At 34.3% G+C, this 15,770-nt stretch overlaps 2 protein-coding genes across 2 annotated transcripts; one reads left to right on the top strand and one right to left on the bottom strand.

Annotated features, from left to right (window-relative positions):
* The first annotated feature begins 991 nt into the window (after positions 1 to 991).
* Positions 992 to 15,570, top strand: LOC109035314 (ATP-binding cassette sub-family B member 10, mitochondrial). Its single transcript, XM_019048896.2, has 11 exons — positions 992 to 1,635; positions 6,211 to 6,411; positions 6,902 to 7,104; positions 7,564 to 7,674; positions 8,665 to 8,835; positions 9,683 to 9,914; positions 10,291 to 10,577; positions 11,385 to 11,612; positions 12,331 to 12,365; positions 13,288 to 13,397; positions 14,088 to 15,570. Exons 1-11 carry the CDS (start codon positions 1,287 to 1,289, stop codon positions 14,204 to 14,206), a joined length of 2,046 nt encoding a protein of 681 aa, XP_018904441.1. The 5' UTR covers positions 992 to 1,286; the 3' UTR covers positions 14,207 to 15,570.
* On the bottom strand, positions 1,648 to 6,203 carry LOC109035313 (uncharacterized). Its single transcript, XM_019048895.2, has 2 exons — positions 5,460 to 6,203; positions 1,648 to 5,129 (listed from the first exon to the last, which is right to left on the bottom strand). Exons 1-2 carry the CDS (start codon positions 5,518 to 5,520, stop codon positions 2,824 to 2,826), a joined length of 2,367 nt encoding a protein of 788 aa, XP_018904440.2. The 5' UTR covers positions 5,521 to 6,203; the 3' UTR covers positions 1,648 to 2,823.
* Positions 15,571 to 15,770: the final 200 nt, after the last annotated feature.

The raw sequence follows: 15,770 nt of genomic DNA, 5'->3' as shown, positions 1-15,770 counted from the left end.
AATTTTTTTACCGCGTTGTTTCTCTTTATGTTTTTCCCCTTCATCTGTGTCGTTGATTGAAGATCTGTCTCAAAAGGATCCCAGCTGTAGGAATTAAGAGGGTCCAGATCCTGGTTCACCATATCAGACAGAAGAGGGTGCGGCTCTTTCGTCCTCTTTGCACCAGATTTCTCCTTCTGTTGGGCGCTTCATAAAAAGTTAGTTGTATCAGAATGTTTTTCAGACAACTCGGAAAAAAATCAAGCTCAGGGAAAATTACGGTTCAATTATCACCGTGGGAGTTACCTACCTCGTTGAATGAGTGATACATTTTTTATTAAGTTCTCTGTTGGTTGAAGATTGGGATTTTTATCCTGAACTTGCTCCAAGCGTTTCGAGCGTTTAAAAACTTTTCAGTTTCATAGTAATATGTACTAGTAATAAATATAATGTACTATAATACATAGTATTATGTACTATTCTTGATATTGTATTCTCTCACGATTCATGAATGAAACTGCCAACACTACTATTCCCGTTAATACCAAATCACCCTAAGCTTTACCTTTAGGGAGAAACAGTTGAGTTGTACACGTTTCAGACTGAAAGAATATTGTTCTACCAGTGATCAACCGGAGAGAATTTTTTTTTTTTAAGCGTTGCGGAAGCAGGACACTGGGTGCGTCAATTTAAAAATCGCGCTCTGAAAACTCAAGTACAAGTTCCATTGAATGCAGCGTGGGCAACCAAACACACTCATCGACATTTGCTGCATAGAGTAGAATTTAAATTTTGGACATTCTTGCGGCAAATTCTATAAAAAAAAATTTCTCAAAAGGTTTCATTCAAGGTTAGTTCATTTTAATAGAATAAATTTGCATTTTGCTTCTTGTTTTTGATCTGGCCAAATACCAAGTTTTGAAATCTAATTCGTCCCAAGAAATTTTTGTTGGCAATTTGGAGCGATGTATTTATTTACATAATAAACCATCCTAACCTCACAATCTTCTCTTATCGTGATGATCAAGGTGATGATAGTGAAAGTAGATTCTCCGTTCTCAGTTCTATCCAAAATTACATGATGCAATTTAAATCAAAACAAAAGTGCTATTTTACTAGTAGTATTGTTGGTTTAGTAGGATTGTTTTATTTTCATAATAGCTGTGTTTCAAAATTTGAGCAAAAGCATTCTAAACTGAATGAATGGTCCTTCTGATTCATATTTGAATATGGATTCGGTTCACTTTCTCTCCATTCAACTTCTGTAACGTTTCATTGTTTTGTTCGTATAATCCCAACTCTCAATCATGAGTGCAGCAATTAATATGAAATTATTTACCGATAAATTCATAACTGTACTATCGCGAAACCTCAACAATCCATGGAAATTATATTCGTCAACACATTCCAATGTACCTGTTAATGCTCGCTTAGCACACTTTATCATGGGGAATAGCGTTTCTGTCCATTCTCTACCAAATGCAAGATGTTTTCTCCTGGAGAAGAAGAGCGTCTCTGTTTGTATGAAACGGCTATCTAGTTCGAAGAGTCCAGGAAGTCAGGGCATCTATTCTTCTCAGAGTACTCCAAAATTTTCTTCATCAGATATTAAGCGCTTGTTAGCCCTTGCAAAGCCAGAGAAATGGAAACTTTGCGGTATGTATCTATGTCTTCTTTATTTTTAAAGGCGAAAATTATGAAAGATGCCTGCAGCAAAATTTGCTTAGCAAAACGGCTCTTCAGTATAGTCCTCTAGGACTTTTTCAAGAGCTTTCAACATTGCCTACTAGAATGGAGAGGCCGTAACTACAATCCTGTGCCGTCATGCTAGTAGATGAAACTCTGCTGCGGTTTAACATGTGTTTTTACAGGAGAACACCTGACGCGTGCGGATAGCTTCTCGGGGGTTGATCTGATGCAAAAATTCATAAGAACCTTTTTGAAAGAGGATGAAATTTCACTTCAAAAAACTATTTAATCCATTTATGACATTGTCTGATAATCAAGGAAATAAAAGCTCAATACCCAAAATCGTTACTCCACTCAGATTCAAACTCAATGCTCACGCAACTTCGGCCGATCAAGGGCCACTCTGATTGGTCCATGCAGCAACTGCCTTACTCATCGATGCACCGATCACCTGGAGACGCTTGTTGTTTTTGGTAAATATCTACTAGCTTGACGTCACAAAACTGACTAGTTACAGCCTCTCCATTCTCGTAGGCAACGCTTTCAAGTATCACATTATGCTCTCAGGTATGTGTACACAAAATTGACACAGGAATAGTTTTAATTAGCTTTAAAAGTATGCACTGAGTGAAAATTGCCAATCGAATAGCCAAACGATTAGCATTTTTCAGTCGGAATGAAGTTTCGGAGTTATTTCAAAGTGTTTATCGGTCAAATTTTGTGGAAAAATACCTGACGTACCTTAGCATCATGTGATGCTTGGAAATTATTTAGAACTGTTCTGGAATCAAGAAATTATCAATTAATCGATTGACTATTGAATGGTTCTCCTAAGTGCTGAAGATTCTCTTAAATACATTTGTATCAAAGGCATAGCAAAGAAGATAGAAAATGAGCCTCGTTAATATGAGGAGTGGTTTAAGTACAAAATGCACAACTTGGTGTAGGTACACGCCGAGCAACTATATGATTAGCAGAATAAATCAAATTTGGTCCACAAAAATCTGATCGTTACTGTTCTGAAACTCCTCTCTGTGAAGAAAATTCAACAACGCAAATGTTCAGAAACAACGGTAACAACCATACTTAATTCTAAGGAAAAAACTCTTTGCTCTTGCTGACTTTAATCGTTTGTGTTGCTAAAAAATTTTTATCCTATACTTGGGATCTAATATATGCCATGTCAAAATACCTTTTTTGTAATTTTGCATTTTCCCCTCTTTCTTTGGCTCTTTTGATTCCTATCAGAAATATTAAATTTGACAAATCTCTGTTTTTATCATCCTCTAATAAAGATCTTTGAGGGATTGACGGGTGTGAATGTTTGTCGTAGTAATCATGCTTTAAAAACTGTAATCTTGAGTTTTTATCTCTGACTACAGATCGACTTTCTTTCACCTTTTGCTTCATAGATTCATTGTTTTTAAGTCTTGTTGCAGATCCTGTAAAATTGTTGCTATTCATCTTATTGTGGTCGCAAACATAATCTTCGCTATTGCTCTCATTGGTAACCATATGATGCGCTGTTTGTGATGAATTGGTCCTGCTTTGGTTGACCAGCTCGACCAATTTATTAATCATGTTCGGAAGGCACATATTTGTACTAATATCCTTCAAAATGTTATCTATTTGCTCATCATAGAGCCTTTTATTTTCGCTTTGTTCATGGTTTGTCCTATGTTCTATTTCATATCGCGTTGTAGGAATATCTGTTATTAAGAGCTGTGAAGGTACATCGTGCAGGGAGGAACTGTTTCCCAAGTTTGGTATTGTACAAGGCACAGTTGTAGTCGATTTGCACACCTGTAAATGTGTTGTTGTTTTACAGGAACACAAATGTGTTGTTGATTTGCAAGATTTCATTTTTCTCCTCTTATTCTTCTTATTGAAAAATTTGCCAAAATTTGATTTGGGTCTTGTGCTGACCAGCATAGGAAAGTCACAATAAAAAGTAGATGTATTCTGTCGGGGAATGATACAAGTTATTTCATCTTGTTTTGGAATTTCAGTAATGTTTTTCGAAGATTTTGTCTTGTTTTGCTGCTTCAACCATCTTGTGTGTAACAAGTTTTGTGAATCTCTGTGTCCGTTATCCTCAACATTTGAGCCAAGTGAAATTTTTGTACTTTTCCATCTTGCATCCGTATCATTTACGATCCATGATGTTATTAGAGGAGGTGAGTTTGATTTTTCAAATTTACTGAAAGCCACTATTATAGTACGTATTTTGTTACCTCTCTCAGGATTTTCTTTTTTTATAAGTTCAGTTTGTCTCTTCACAATTGATTCACTTGGTTGATGTGAACTGTTTGAATGAAGATAGTCCAAGTGGTCTTGTGTTAATTTACTGGATTGATTCGTGGAATTCGGAGTGGAAACACCTTGATTCCAAAAAGCATTCACAAAGTGAGGAATCTTATGGTACAATAAATAGTTTTGGAACTCCTCCATTTTTTTGTTAGTTATGACAGAATTTTCAGAATCGTCTTTTTCAGGATTGCTACTATTCTCTTTAAAAAATAATAAACTCTTAAAGAGATGTTCAAACCAGTTCCCATTGTCTGATGAATCTACATCAAAGCGACTTATGGTCTTCGAACTGTTGGGAAATTCATCCAAGTTCACCGATTCTTGAAGAATAAGTGCTGGCTCATCATTTTTTGCTTTCAATTTGCTTGTATCATCTGTAGCATTTGTCATTGCAGATTTAGATTTGGAAAAATACCAAGAGGACTGCATCAATTGTGCTAATATTTGAAGAGCTTGCCCCAATTGTGAAAGACCCTTAAAGCTCTGTTGGGTAACTCCATTTCCTCCCTCCTTTTCAAATTTTTTCGCTTTGTTTAGTATCTTTAATTCCAAAATTTCTCTCTCCATATCTTCTAAACCCTCCACAAGGTCTTTCTTTTGCTTTTCTTTAACATTGCTTAAAGGATTCATCCCTGGATATTTGAAACTACTCTTTCCAAAATTTCCGAAGCCACCCTGAAACTTCTCTGACCAACTTTCATGCAGAGTATTTCTTGAAAATTTTCCAGAAGCCTCTCCACTCCCGCCCATTGAAATTTTCGACTCGTTGTTCCCTAAAGTTTTGTTTGAATTCTGTTTGGGAACCTCTTTCCCAACCCTTTGCTTCAATGGTTTAAATTTTTCACTTCTTACCAATGTAAAATTTTCCTTTTCATTGGAGTTGGAGTTAATGGAGGCTAAAGTGTCTTTCCTAAATGCCATCAATGGTGGATTTTTTTCTTCCGCAGTCTCATTTTGGCTCATGTGCTGTGTGTCATCTCCTAAAAACTCCATTGACGGTTTCATTGAAACTTCCTCTGATTTTGGCTGAAGCATTTCGGTATTGTTTGCCAGAGAAGGCGTCAAGGTGTCCGTATAAATGTGTTCCACTAAGGCATCTAACAGACCACTAGGAATTTCTGGATGAAGAGAGTCAATAACATGAGGATTGTCTAAAAAAACATGAAAGCAATAATTTTTATCATGAGAAATGAATAACATAAAAAGAATTTACATAAGACACTTGGGTACCTACTTTGATTTAAATTAAATTTTATCGTCTAAGGCTTGTTATTTTTAGAAATATTGATCAAGACAAGTAGTAGATAAATATCTATTAATTCAAGAATGAAACAATAACTAAGAAAATTAATGATGAGACATAATTAATGATGTCACAATCGACACCCTTGTAAAGATAATTTTTTTCTTTTCAAATGTATTTAGAAGGTAGATAGGTAAATATTGAATTTTTATCTAAGGATAGGCAAAAAATTACTCACAGTTTATTATTCCAAAAGCAGCACTCATAATTGTGGTCTGGACCACAAATGCTGTCAACATTTTGCAGACTTTATTTCATTGTACAGGTTTTTACATTATTTCCGATTCATTCTTAAGCCATGCTCCACATCACATAATTCCTTTAAATTTAAGGAAATTATCTATCCCCTGAGATATCTTTCCTTAGTCTTTAATTATATAAACTCTGTGTGTGTGTGTGGTAGCTAAATCCTCTATTCAAAGTTGCCTCAGAAAGTCAAGCTTATTTAAGCCAAAGCCTCTAGAATTATTTGCTCGATAGAGCCATAACAGTCCATAAACTGAATAATTGTTGTTATGGTTACATTTATTTCAACCCTCTATCCTTTAAATGTATTAAATACAAGGAACTGAATTGCTTTTCAGCTGTTTCATATGTAACATTGCCATTTCTTAAAATTATATGTTGAATTTTTTTAAAAATTTGAATAATTTATTGCAACTTTAAGAGGAGCTAGAGTCCATTAATATTGAAAAATCCCAAGAAGAATACAAGACAATCCTAGGACAGTTTCTCCCAGGAGAAGAAGAAGAGAAAATAAAAATAAAAACGTCGAATAATTTTAAATGACCAAGTTTTTTTTTTCTTTTTTTCGTATTGAATCAATAAATTTTATTTCCTGTTTATTTTTTCTTTTTTTGTGTATTAATGATAATTTGTATGCATATGTTTCCTAGCTTTGCTAATTAATCTTAATTTATTTTTTTCAGGGGCCATTTGTCTTCTTCTGGTATCGAGCACTGTTACTATGGCTGTGCCGTTCTCTCTAGGAAAGGTGATCGATATCATTTACACCTCTGACTCGGAAAAAATGAAAGATAATCTAAATTTTGTTTGTGCCATACTTATAGGAGTGTTTGTGTTAGGTGCCACTTGCAATTTTGGAAGGGTTTATCTCATGAATATGACAGGCAAGTTACAAATCAAAAAATCTATTATTTTAAAGTTAAGACATCCAGATTTCGTATATCTGGTTTCATATTTATGTGTCTTGTTTTCTAAGCGTTTTACTAGTACCTTGTCACCCTTTTGAATTTTGAAAATGTTTTGCTTCATCCATGGAGAGTGATCAATTATCAAAATTGCATTTGATGAAGTGTTAACCCCTATATTTCATGTCTTTTTTGGTAAATTTCAGATAGTCCTTCACATTAAGAATAGTAAAATATTAGAAAGTTTTGTGAATAAGTTGATATATCATTCAATTTAATCAATTTTTATGTGAGGCAACTGATTTCTGAATGGAATTTCATCAATTACATAACACGAAAAAAACAAACAGAAAGAAACAGCATCATATTCACATTTCTCAAGTTTTCTGTGTTTTATATCTTTTTTTCAAGCAGGAGTGTTTGTATGTATTCTGTGAAAGTTAACCTGGAATCTTTATCATCATTTCAGGTAATCGGATAACCACGAGAATTCGAAAGAATGTATTCAAGTCAATTTTATCCCAAGAGACAGCTTTCTTTGATAAACATCGAACGGGCGAGCTGATTAACAGGCTTTCAGCTGATACATCCCTTGTAGGACAGTCGGTAACAATGAATATATCTGATGGCCTTCGGTCTGGTATCATGGTTGTTTCAGGTGTCTCAATGATGGTAAGTGATCAGACAAAACTCAGCGTCCTCTTATAAAATGACATTTTAAAGTAGAGGTCTGCAGTAGGAACTTGAAGAATTTCCAGTCATGTATTTCTTGCTCAGAATATCAACGAAAGTGCTCTTGCAACTGCACTATGAGATTATTCACTCTAGATAAAGCTAGTATTTACTAGTTGTAGTATTTCTGTAGTATTTTACCTAATCAATTATATACTTTTAAAAACAAATTTTGTCTGTCTCTATTTTCAGTATAGCTTTTACGATGAAAGAATAAATCATTTTTTTTTTCCATGATCTAAATTTAAGAAAGCTTTAAAATCCTTCCGGTGTATTTCCTTTTCTTTATATTATGAAAACTTCATCCATAAAATATCATACAAACTTAATTTTGATGCATTTTAGTGTCTTTTTCATTGTAATCCATTAATCAAGGCAATTCTTATCATCTGTTTCCAGTTTTACATGTCACCTTCCTTGGCGCTAGTTAGTTTAACTGTTGTACCACCCATTGTTGGTGTAGCAATAATTTATGGTCGTTTTGTGAGAAAAATTACCAAAGCTGTTCAGGTAAGGAAAAAAGTTTAAGGGTTGGCAAATGTGTATAAATCTACATTGAGGCAATATCTGATGATTGAAATGAGTGACTTTTCGTCTGTCACCCCGAAAAGAAAAACAAAAAAAGTTAGTCATGGGAGTCAAACTTGAACACATCTTACCATGTACAATGAATTTTTTGTCCAGCTGACAAAAGGACTTAACTACGCAATGTGATGAGCCCGGAAAAGCAATAAATTGTACGGACAAATGGGTTTATTGCCAAGTATAGTTATGCCCCTATGTTTGTAGGGAATCTACACACATTTTATGAAAATCAAAAGTTGACCAAATATATAAAAAACTCATACCTGACCTCACTTGTATATGAATCAACTTGCATTTTGGTGGCCTCTCCCAACAGGAAGGCCTGTTTTTTTTCTATCTATCTTGCATCCTGAAAACAAGTATTTAAGGGTCTCTATAGGTCTGGAAAATCGGGAATTGTCAGAGAATTTGATCAGGGAAAAGTCAGGAACTCCGATGAAAAGGGCGGAAATTTTGAAAAATCTTGATATCTGAAAAAACCGAAAAAAAAAACCAGCAGCGCTGTCCTCACAATCAAACTGAGCCTCAGTCTGGCTTGGAGTTCACCGCCCTGAACCATACGCAGAATAATTTTCAACAAGGATTGAAATTTAAATTGATTGAATGGTCAATACCTGAAGAAAAAATGCTCACATGTTTCTGTTATTTCTAGTGAAAATGATTACAAACACTTTTCATTTTACTTCTAAGCTAAGCTCGTAAATTTTCAATGTGAAAATTTCGGGAATTTTGGCTATTTTGGCGAGGAAAAATATGGGAAAGTCAGGAAATCGTCTCTAGCTATGTCTGTTGACACGTGTATTTTTCATGTTGATCTCAAATTCACTTTTTAAAAATACTTCTCAAAAAGATATTCATTGTATAAAATTCTTTTATTTGGAACCTCTCTGATTGAAATTTAATATATTTTTTCAGGATTCCCTTGCTGACGCAACTCAAGTTGCTGAAGAACGAATAAGCAACATTAGAACTGTGAAAACATTCAGTCAAGAAGAAAAAGAAATGTCCTACTATAACAGCAAAATGGCCACTGTTTTAGAACTAGCAGAAAAAGAGTCTGTAGCCAAAGGAGTGTTTTATGGAATGGTAATCTTACTTTAATCCAAGAGCAGGATTGTATCGTGACAACTTGCACCTAATAAGGTTGAATAAGCAGCAGAAAAATCGTTAAAAATTGACCCATAGGGAAATATAATGTAATCATGTTTATGTGGTTTCATTCCATAAAAGCAGGAAACGGTAAAATTCCCTCAAATGTCAAATTTCCAAATCATATTTCAGTGAAGATAGTGTCCTTCAAAAACCATCAAGTACGACATTATTGATATATTTGATATACATCGACGGTGTAAGTCGGCAATCACATAACTCGGTTTGCGACGTCGCAGATTTTCTGGCATACTTTATTTTTTAAACGGAAAACTACTCAATGGCAATTCTTTGAAACTGTCATGATTTTTCTTCTCTGTGCGAAGAAAATTCTGCAAAAACATAAAGGAATGATGTCAATTTGTTCTCATTTAAAAATAACATAGTGGCGGAGATTTTTAGACACCGCAAAGGAGATATGTGATTGCAGACTTACACCATTGATATGATGTATATGATATTATTGAAGTCAATGCGTACCATGGTTTCTTTTTTACACCTAAGTTATATATCAGTGAGGAGCACCCTGTGCAAATTTATGTATCGCTGACCGATGAATTTAAGCTGCAGGAAACCCTTGTTATACACTTATCGATGACCAAAGCGCGAAACCACATATCTCAGTCTGCAACATTGCAGACTTTCTATCATACTTTCTCTTCTTTTAAAATTGGTCCACGTAATTTCTTGATAACTTCCATGATGTTTTTGCTCTGTTCACAGAATATTTTTTCCAAATGAGAACTTTTTAGCATTTTTTCAACCAACCTCTTCCCTTTTTCAGACAGGATTAGGTGGAAATGCCATAATTATTTCAGTTCTTTACTATGGAGGAGGGTTAGTGGCCGACAATAGCATCACAGTTGGTGGTCTCTCTGCTTTTCTCCTGTACGCAGCTTACATTGGTGTTTCCATGGGTGGTTTGACAAGTTTTTACTCTGAGTTGAATCGAGGACTCGGAGCAAGTGCAAGGTTATGGGAACTCACTGATCGCAAACCAGCTATCCCTATCTCTGGTAATTAATACAATTCAATTTCTCAACTTCTTTTAATTCAATCCTTTGAATTTCTAGTTTTTTTTTTCAAATCCTACCATCTGGTCTAAATGAGGATTTGTTTAAATTGTATTTAAATCTAAAACTATGAAACTCGCTGTGAGACTATGACCTACTATTTACATGCTTTTTTGAACTTTGTCTTTGCAAGAGATAATTGTTTTTAAAAATAACTGGCCCTGGAAATAGAGGGCTACAAAGTAATTTAAACCCCCTTCCAGTCATCTTAATTTTGATCCTAAATAGAAGATATGATGTGTAGAGTTACATTATAAAAGCCCCTTTTTCTAAAACAACATAATGTATCATGAGTTTATTATGCATTTCCTTTTTCTAGGAGGTCTCGTTCCTGCTGTTGCCCCACACGGCGATATCATCTTCAAAAATGTGACTTTCGCGTACCCAAGTCGAGAAAATTCGTTTATCTGCAAAAATTTGTCGTTACACGTTCCTTCATCAAGTATTACCGCAATCGTTGGGTCCAGTGGGTCAGGAAAAAGTACTCTAGCCTATTTGCTGTTAAGGTTGTATGATCCGCTGGAGGGTCAAATTCTATTGGATGGCACAGAAGTCAAACTGTATGATCCTTGTTATCTACGCAGTATTATTGGCACTGTTAGTCAAGTAAGTTCTAGCATCAGGAATTATTTTTACTTGCTCCTTCCTCCTTTTTTCTTAAATTTCAGTTTCTTACTTCAAAAGAGTCATGAGTCCTTTTCTTCACCAAGTAGGCACACTTTTCAGGGCTCTACTGGACGAATTTGTAAAAACATGTTTTTGTTTGATTTTTTTTTTTTAAAAAATTAGCTTTGACTTGAGCTTTCCTAAAAATTCTGAAAATCGAAATTTTCATGAATTTTTTAAAAAAAAGAACGAAAAAAAAAAGAAATAAGAAGTAAGTGAGGCCTTCAAACTCTTTTTTCTCTTTTCGAAGAATAATTTGTAGTTAGAGATTAAGGCCAAGAAAAAGACGAAAAAAATGTTTTCAAGAATTCATCCGCGTAGATCCTTAGCAAAATCTACCTGATTGTCAAAAAACATCGTTTTGAGAAACACCTGTTTGAAAATTTGAATAAATAGAGGGAGTTCATCACTCCGTGTGTCACAAAACGTTGCATAACCTATTCAATAATGATCATATTTTGAAAAACCCATTCTTGAAGAACAGCTGAGGATATTTTGAATTTGATCAGAAAACAACTTGAAAAAATTTGTTTTCAACCAAAAATGAGTTCTGACTCCCCTTATTATTCCTATCAAACAATCCTTTGTTTTAATTTGTCCTCCAAAATTGAATCCAAGGAATCCAATGTTTTAAGAGGAGGTGATCCAGTGTCGCTAGAGGTGACCATTTAATGTCTTGAGTACAGGCAGAGTTTGATTTTTCTTTTCATAGAAGTTGACTGAACTGTAGTTAAAATGTGTTTTCAGGAGCCGGTTTTGTTCTCTGGAACTGTCCGAGAAAATATTCTTTATGGTGCTAACAAGCCTGAATCTGTATCTGAGGAACAGCTCATCCAAGCAACCAAAGAGGCGAATGCCTATAACTTCATCATGAACGATCTTCCTGAAAACTTCGAGACCCGTGTTGGTGAGCGGGGCATCATGTTGTCTGGTGGTCAAAAACAGCGCATTGCAATCGCCCGGGCGCTCATTAAGGTGCGCAATGCAAAAATAACCCATTTGTATTAATGCTTCAATTTGAGCTTCTCTTATCGATGGCTTGAGTGCGGGACTATGTGTCTCCGTTTGCTACGTTGTAGACTTCCTGTCATACTTTATTTTTTTTTGGAAAACTAGTCAACATAATTTCTTGATAACTAAAAATACCTTTTAATTTTTCCTCTCTGTCAGTAAAATATATTCTCAATAGGTTTCAAGCCATGAATTTGGCATGTTTCTCCTCGAAAAAGTATAACTGAAGCGGAAATGTTGAAACAGCGCAATGGTGATACGCAGTTTTGCCTTTTAGACATCGATACGTGCCCTGCAATCTCAGTTGAAAGAAGTAATACCTGAAGAAAAATCTTGTTCATGTATTCATCCATACATTTAATATATCCATATATTTACTATTTTATAGTACTATACATTTATTATCAAATTCCTACTTCTGCATGATTTTTCATGATATGCACCTGCAGTTTTTTACACTTTCCAAACCATTTGAAGTATAGTTTTTCATTCTTATTTTTTTCCATTATTTAATTTTTCTTCTTTTCTTTAAAAAAATGTATTCATCATTTCTGAACATCCATGCAGTCACTGACTGCTGATAAGTAATTACTTAAGAAAAGCAAGTTCGTATTTTTGTACCTTTATGTATGATTAGTCATTCCCTGTAAATTATATCAATTTTTTATTTTGTTTGTTTCAGAATCCAAGAATCATTGTCCTGGATGAAGCTACAAGGTGGGTTTATAGGAAAATTAATTTTATAAGGTGGTTGAACCATTTCAATTTTGAATACTTGGCCCACTCCATCAGATAAATACTCTTTTGTATGTGATGATCATTATTCTTTTATCTTACGGGAGAAATGCAAGAGCACAGTCGCTACTGATCAAACCAATACAGGTTGTTGAAGCCAACCCCACAGCCTTTAAAAGACAAATTCCTCAAATGTCTTCATCCATTGCCAAAATCTTTGTGTGATCTAAACTAGATTTGACCTCTATCTAAGAGATATGAAGACATGAATAATGGGTTTGTTTTAAATTTTTTCCAGAGCAAAAAGAAGATGTGTTATGTGAAGAAAATTCCCCTAAAATCATGATGAGTGTATTGAGAACGTCTGAATTTCTCTCTTAACTTCAAAATTGAAGCAAGAAATTTGAGCACATCTTAGCTTTTTGCTTCCAAATGTGTACTTCAGCAAAGACATAATGTGGTACAGGTGTGGAACCTCGGTTTCACAACTCTTCACTAAACTTGAAATGGTTTACATCATATGACACAGTTCCTCAGATAAAAACAAAAAACAAGAGTGCTTCTACTAATTAAACATGATGAGGAAAGTACAACAGTGAAGATGTAGGTTATGCAGCATTTGTTATTTTGTTGATTTTTAATTGAAAAACTGCGACACCATCCAGTTTGAGTTTCACTTGAAGTTGTGACCTTGAAGTGACTCCTTTACATCAAATTACGTCTTTGTTCTGAAGTTGTATTAGTTAGTTACAAATTGCAAAGCCTCAGTGAAGTAATATTTCATATATTCATCATATTATCATTGACCCCCAAGTATTTTCCTAATATTCATGTAATTTTTACCGATGGAGTTGAAGCTTGTTGTTTTTTTTGGGACTAATTGTAATCATTTGTAATTTTTCAGTGCGCTTGATGCAGAAAGCGAGTATCTAGTCCAAGAAGCCTTAGAAAAAATTACCCTGAATCGCACAGTCATGACAATTGCTCATCGTTTATCGACAATAAAACATGCAGGTAAGTTGTCAATTGTTTTATGATGCACTAGAATCTATTAAATTATTTGTGCATGGATAATGTCGGTCAATTACTTCAAAATCTTTTTTGCCATTTCTTAAAGATCACTAAGCATGATAAGTAGATGGGAGTCTCGAAGTTTGGTAAAAAAGAGAAAATTATGTCTTGCTGCTAAAAATAAGAAGGATGAAAAAAAGAAATCCCTGATTCAGTTTACTAGTGCTGTACTGCTTGCCAAGGGAAAATGCTGTATGAACATTCAAACGCTGCCAAATTTTCCTTGATAAAATAGTGGGGGGGGATATAAGTTTTTGAATGAATTATTTTCACAAAAATTTGCATATACTTTAGGTTGAATTGTATATACAATTTTCAAAACAAACCGGAAAAAACGTTCACGAGTTGAAGTGGGTTCATTTTAGGAAATTTGGTACTTCTGATCAACCATTGGCTGAAATTAATTTAATCTTAAATTGTAATTCAAATTTTTAATAAACACAAAAAATGCATTTGGGCCTTAAAGATTCATTTTCAGGGGCAACTCTCTTTTTTCAGTATGTTTTAAAATCTTGCAATCTACAGTTCTCAATTGATATATGTAGTTCTACCATTTTCATATCACACTTATGTCTACTGCAAATTGTTATTTTGAAAAGTAACATCCCTCATAGTATTTTTTTGGTTTTTTAGATCAAATAGCTGTTCTGGATCAAGGGCAAATTGTTGAGGTCGGAAATTACGATGAATTAATATCAAAGAAAGATGGTACTTTCTACAATCTTATTAAACATCAAGCATTTTCATCCTGAAGATTACGGAGGTACTGAATTACTTTTATTAACCTGAAAGCTTGGAGAGCATTTAATAGCTTAGTTCAAGGGTTTTCTTATGAATCCTTGTTTGTACGCTTCTGGTACACCTTGTGCGGTTCACCCCAGTTAAATGGCTGTTGTCAGAAATGGCTCGCTCGATTGGAACTTCTTTAGTTCCAAGTTTGAGCATTGTTGTCCTGTATATCTAAGTATTGGGTGGCTTGTAACAGTCTTATCCGTTGTAACAGACAGTGATAGATAACGGTGAGGGTCCCCATATTGTTGCTGCTCTTCAACAGGACTGTTTCAATACCTCTTCATGAATTGACAGGACACTCTTAGCTCAATGATTTAATGAGTTGATTTCAACTCTAGCTGTATCTTTACAAAAGTAATGTTTAAGGAAATTCATTCATTTGAGCTTTTAAAGCTGATTCAGGAGATGAAGAATATAATAGTCTTCTGAACCTGACGAGATAATTTTTCTTTCGGAATTTGAAATACGGCTCCTGTCCTAGAACCTCAAAAGTAGTAGGCATGTCCTTTGTAAGTGCTTGTTTCATGCCCTTTACATAATCTGCATTTTTAAGGTAATTTTGAAAAGCTGTAAAAATGACAAGAAAGGAAAATCTACTATCCATGTAATTTTCATAGTACAGAACTTAAAGTGACTAATCAGCAGTAATTTTTGCGGGAGTCTTTTTAATTATCCCAAGAAAGCTGAACAGATTTGGTTGAATCAAAATTTAAGGAGGACACCATAGGTTTAGTTTTGGTCTGCTATCAATCTTGCTAGGTGAATAAAACATACTTTCTTGAGGACAAAGATCTCTTTATTAAGCTTAGAGGATCACACAATGCATTTAAGATGGGTCAATGAATTTGTTTAGTTTCTTCAAACTTGATCTAATACTGTTTTTGGTCTCTTAATTTTCATGAAATAGTGACTGGATCACCATTTGGAGAAATTAAGCCTGTAGAGGTAAATTTTTTTATGAATGTGCAAGAACTCGTTCATCGCATCCTTGTTCAAAAACACGGTTTAAAATTAAAGGTCTCGATATTTTCCTTTGCAAACACTTAAGTGTAGTTCAGTCAGTTTTAGGTACCTGAAGGACACAGTTGAAAAATTATGTGTTCTAAGAATAAGCGTATGTATTTGCCATTCTGTAAAAGTTCCATGTTCTATAGTTTTAATCTTGTGAACTTTTCTCATGACGTCTTCTGTACCTAAGTTTACTCTTCTTACTTGTTGAATAGTTTTGTTAAGTTTTGCAAGTCTAATTTTGTATTGTTTTCTTCTTTCTTTTTGACTGGAGTATAATTTGTGTGAAATACACTGGTTGCTTGGATAGCTTTGACTCTAATTTGTTCAATTAATTTTTTCTGCATAGTACTTGTATCTGTGTCTCAATGTGAAAAAATAAAAGTAGGGAAAGATTTTTTAAAGGAGAAAAAGGAGACGTACAAACAATGAAAAATCGAAACTCGGTGAATTTCATTTTAAATGTTACTGGTCTTTATTTAGTCAACATGAAGTTTGTGTTTTCAAAACATTTGA

Source organism: Bemisia tabaci, chromosome 7 (genome assembly GCF_918797505.1).
Source record: "Bemisia tabaci chromosome 7, PGI_BMITA_v3".
In the NCBI taxonomy this organism is placed as follows: domain Eukaryota; kingdom Metazoa; phylum Arthropoda; class Insecta; order Hemiptera; family Aleyrodidae; genus Bemisia; species Bemisia tabaci.
Note: the sequence above shows the minus strand (reverse complement) of the source record. Positions and strands in the feature narration are given on the sequence as shown.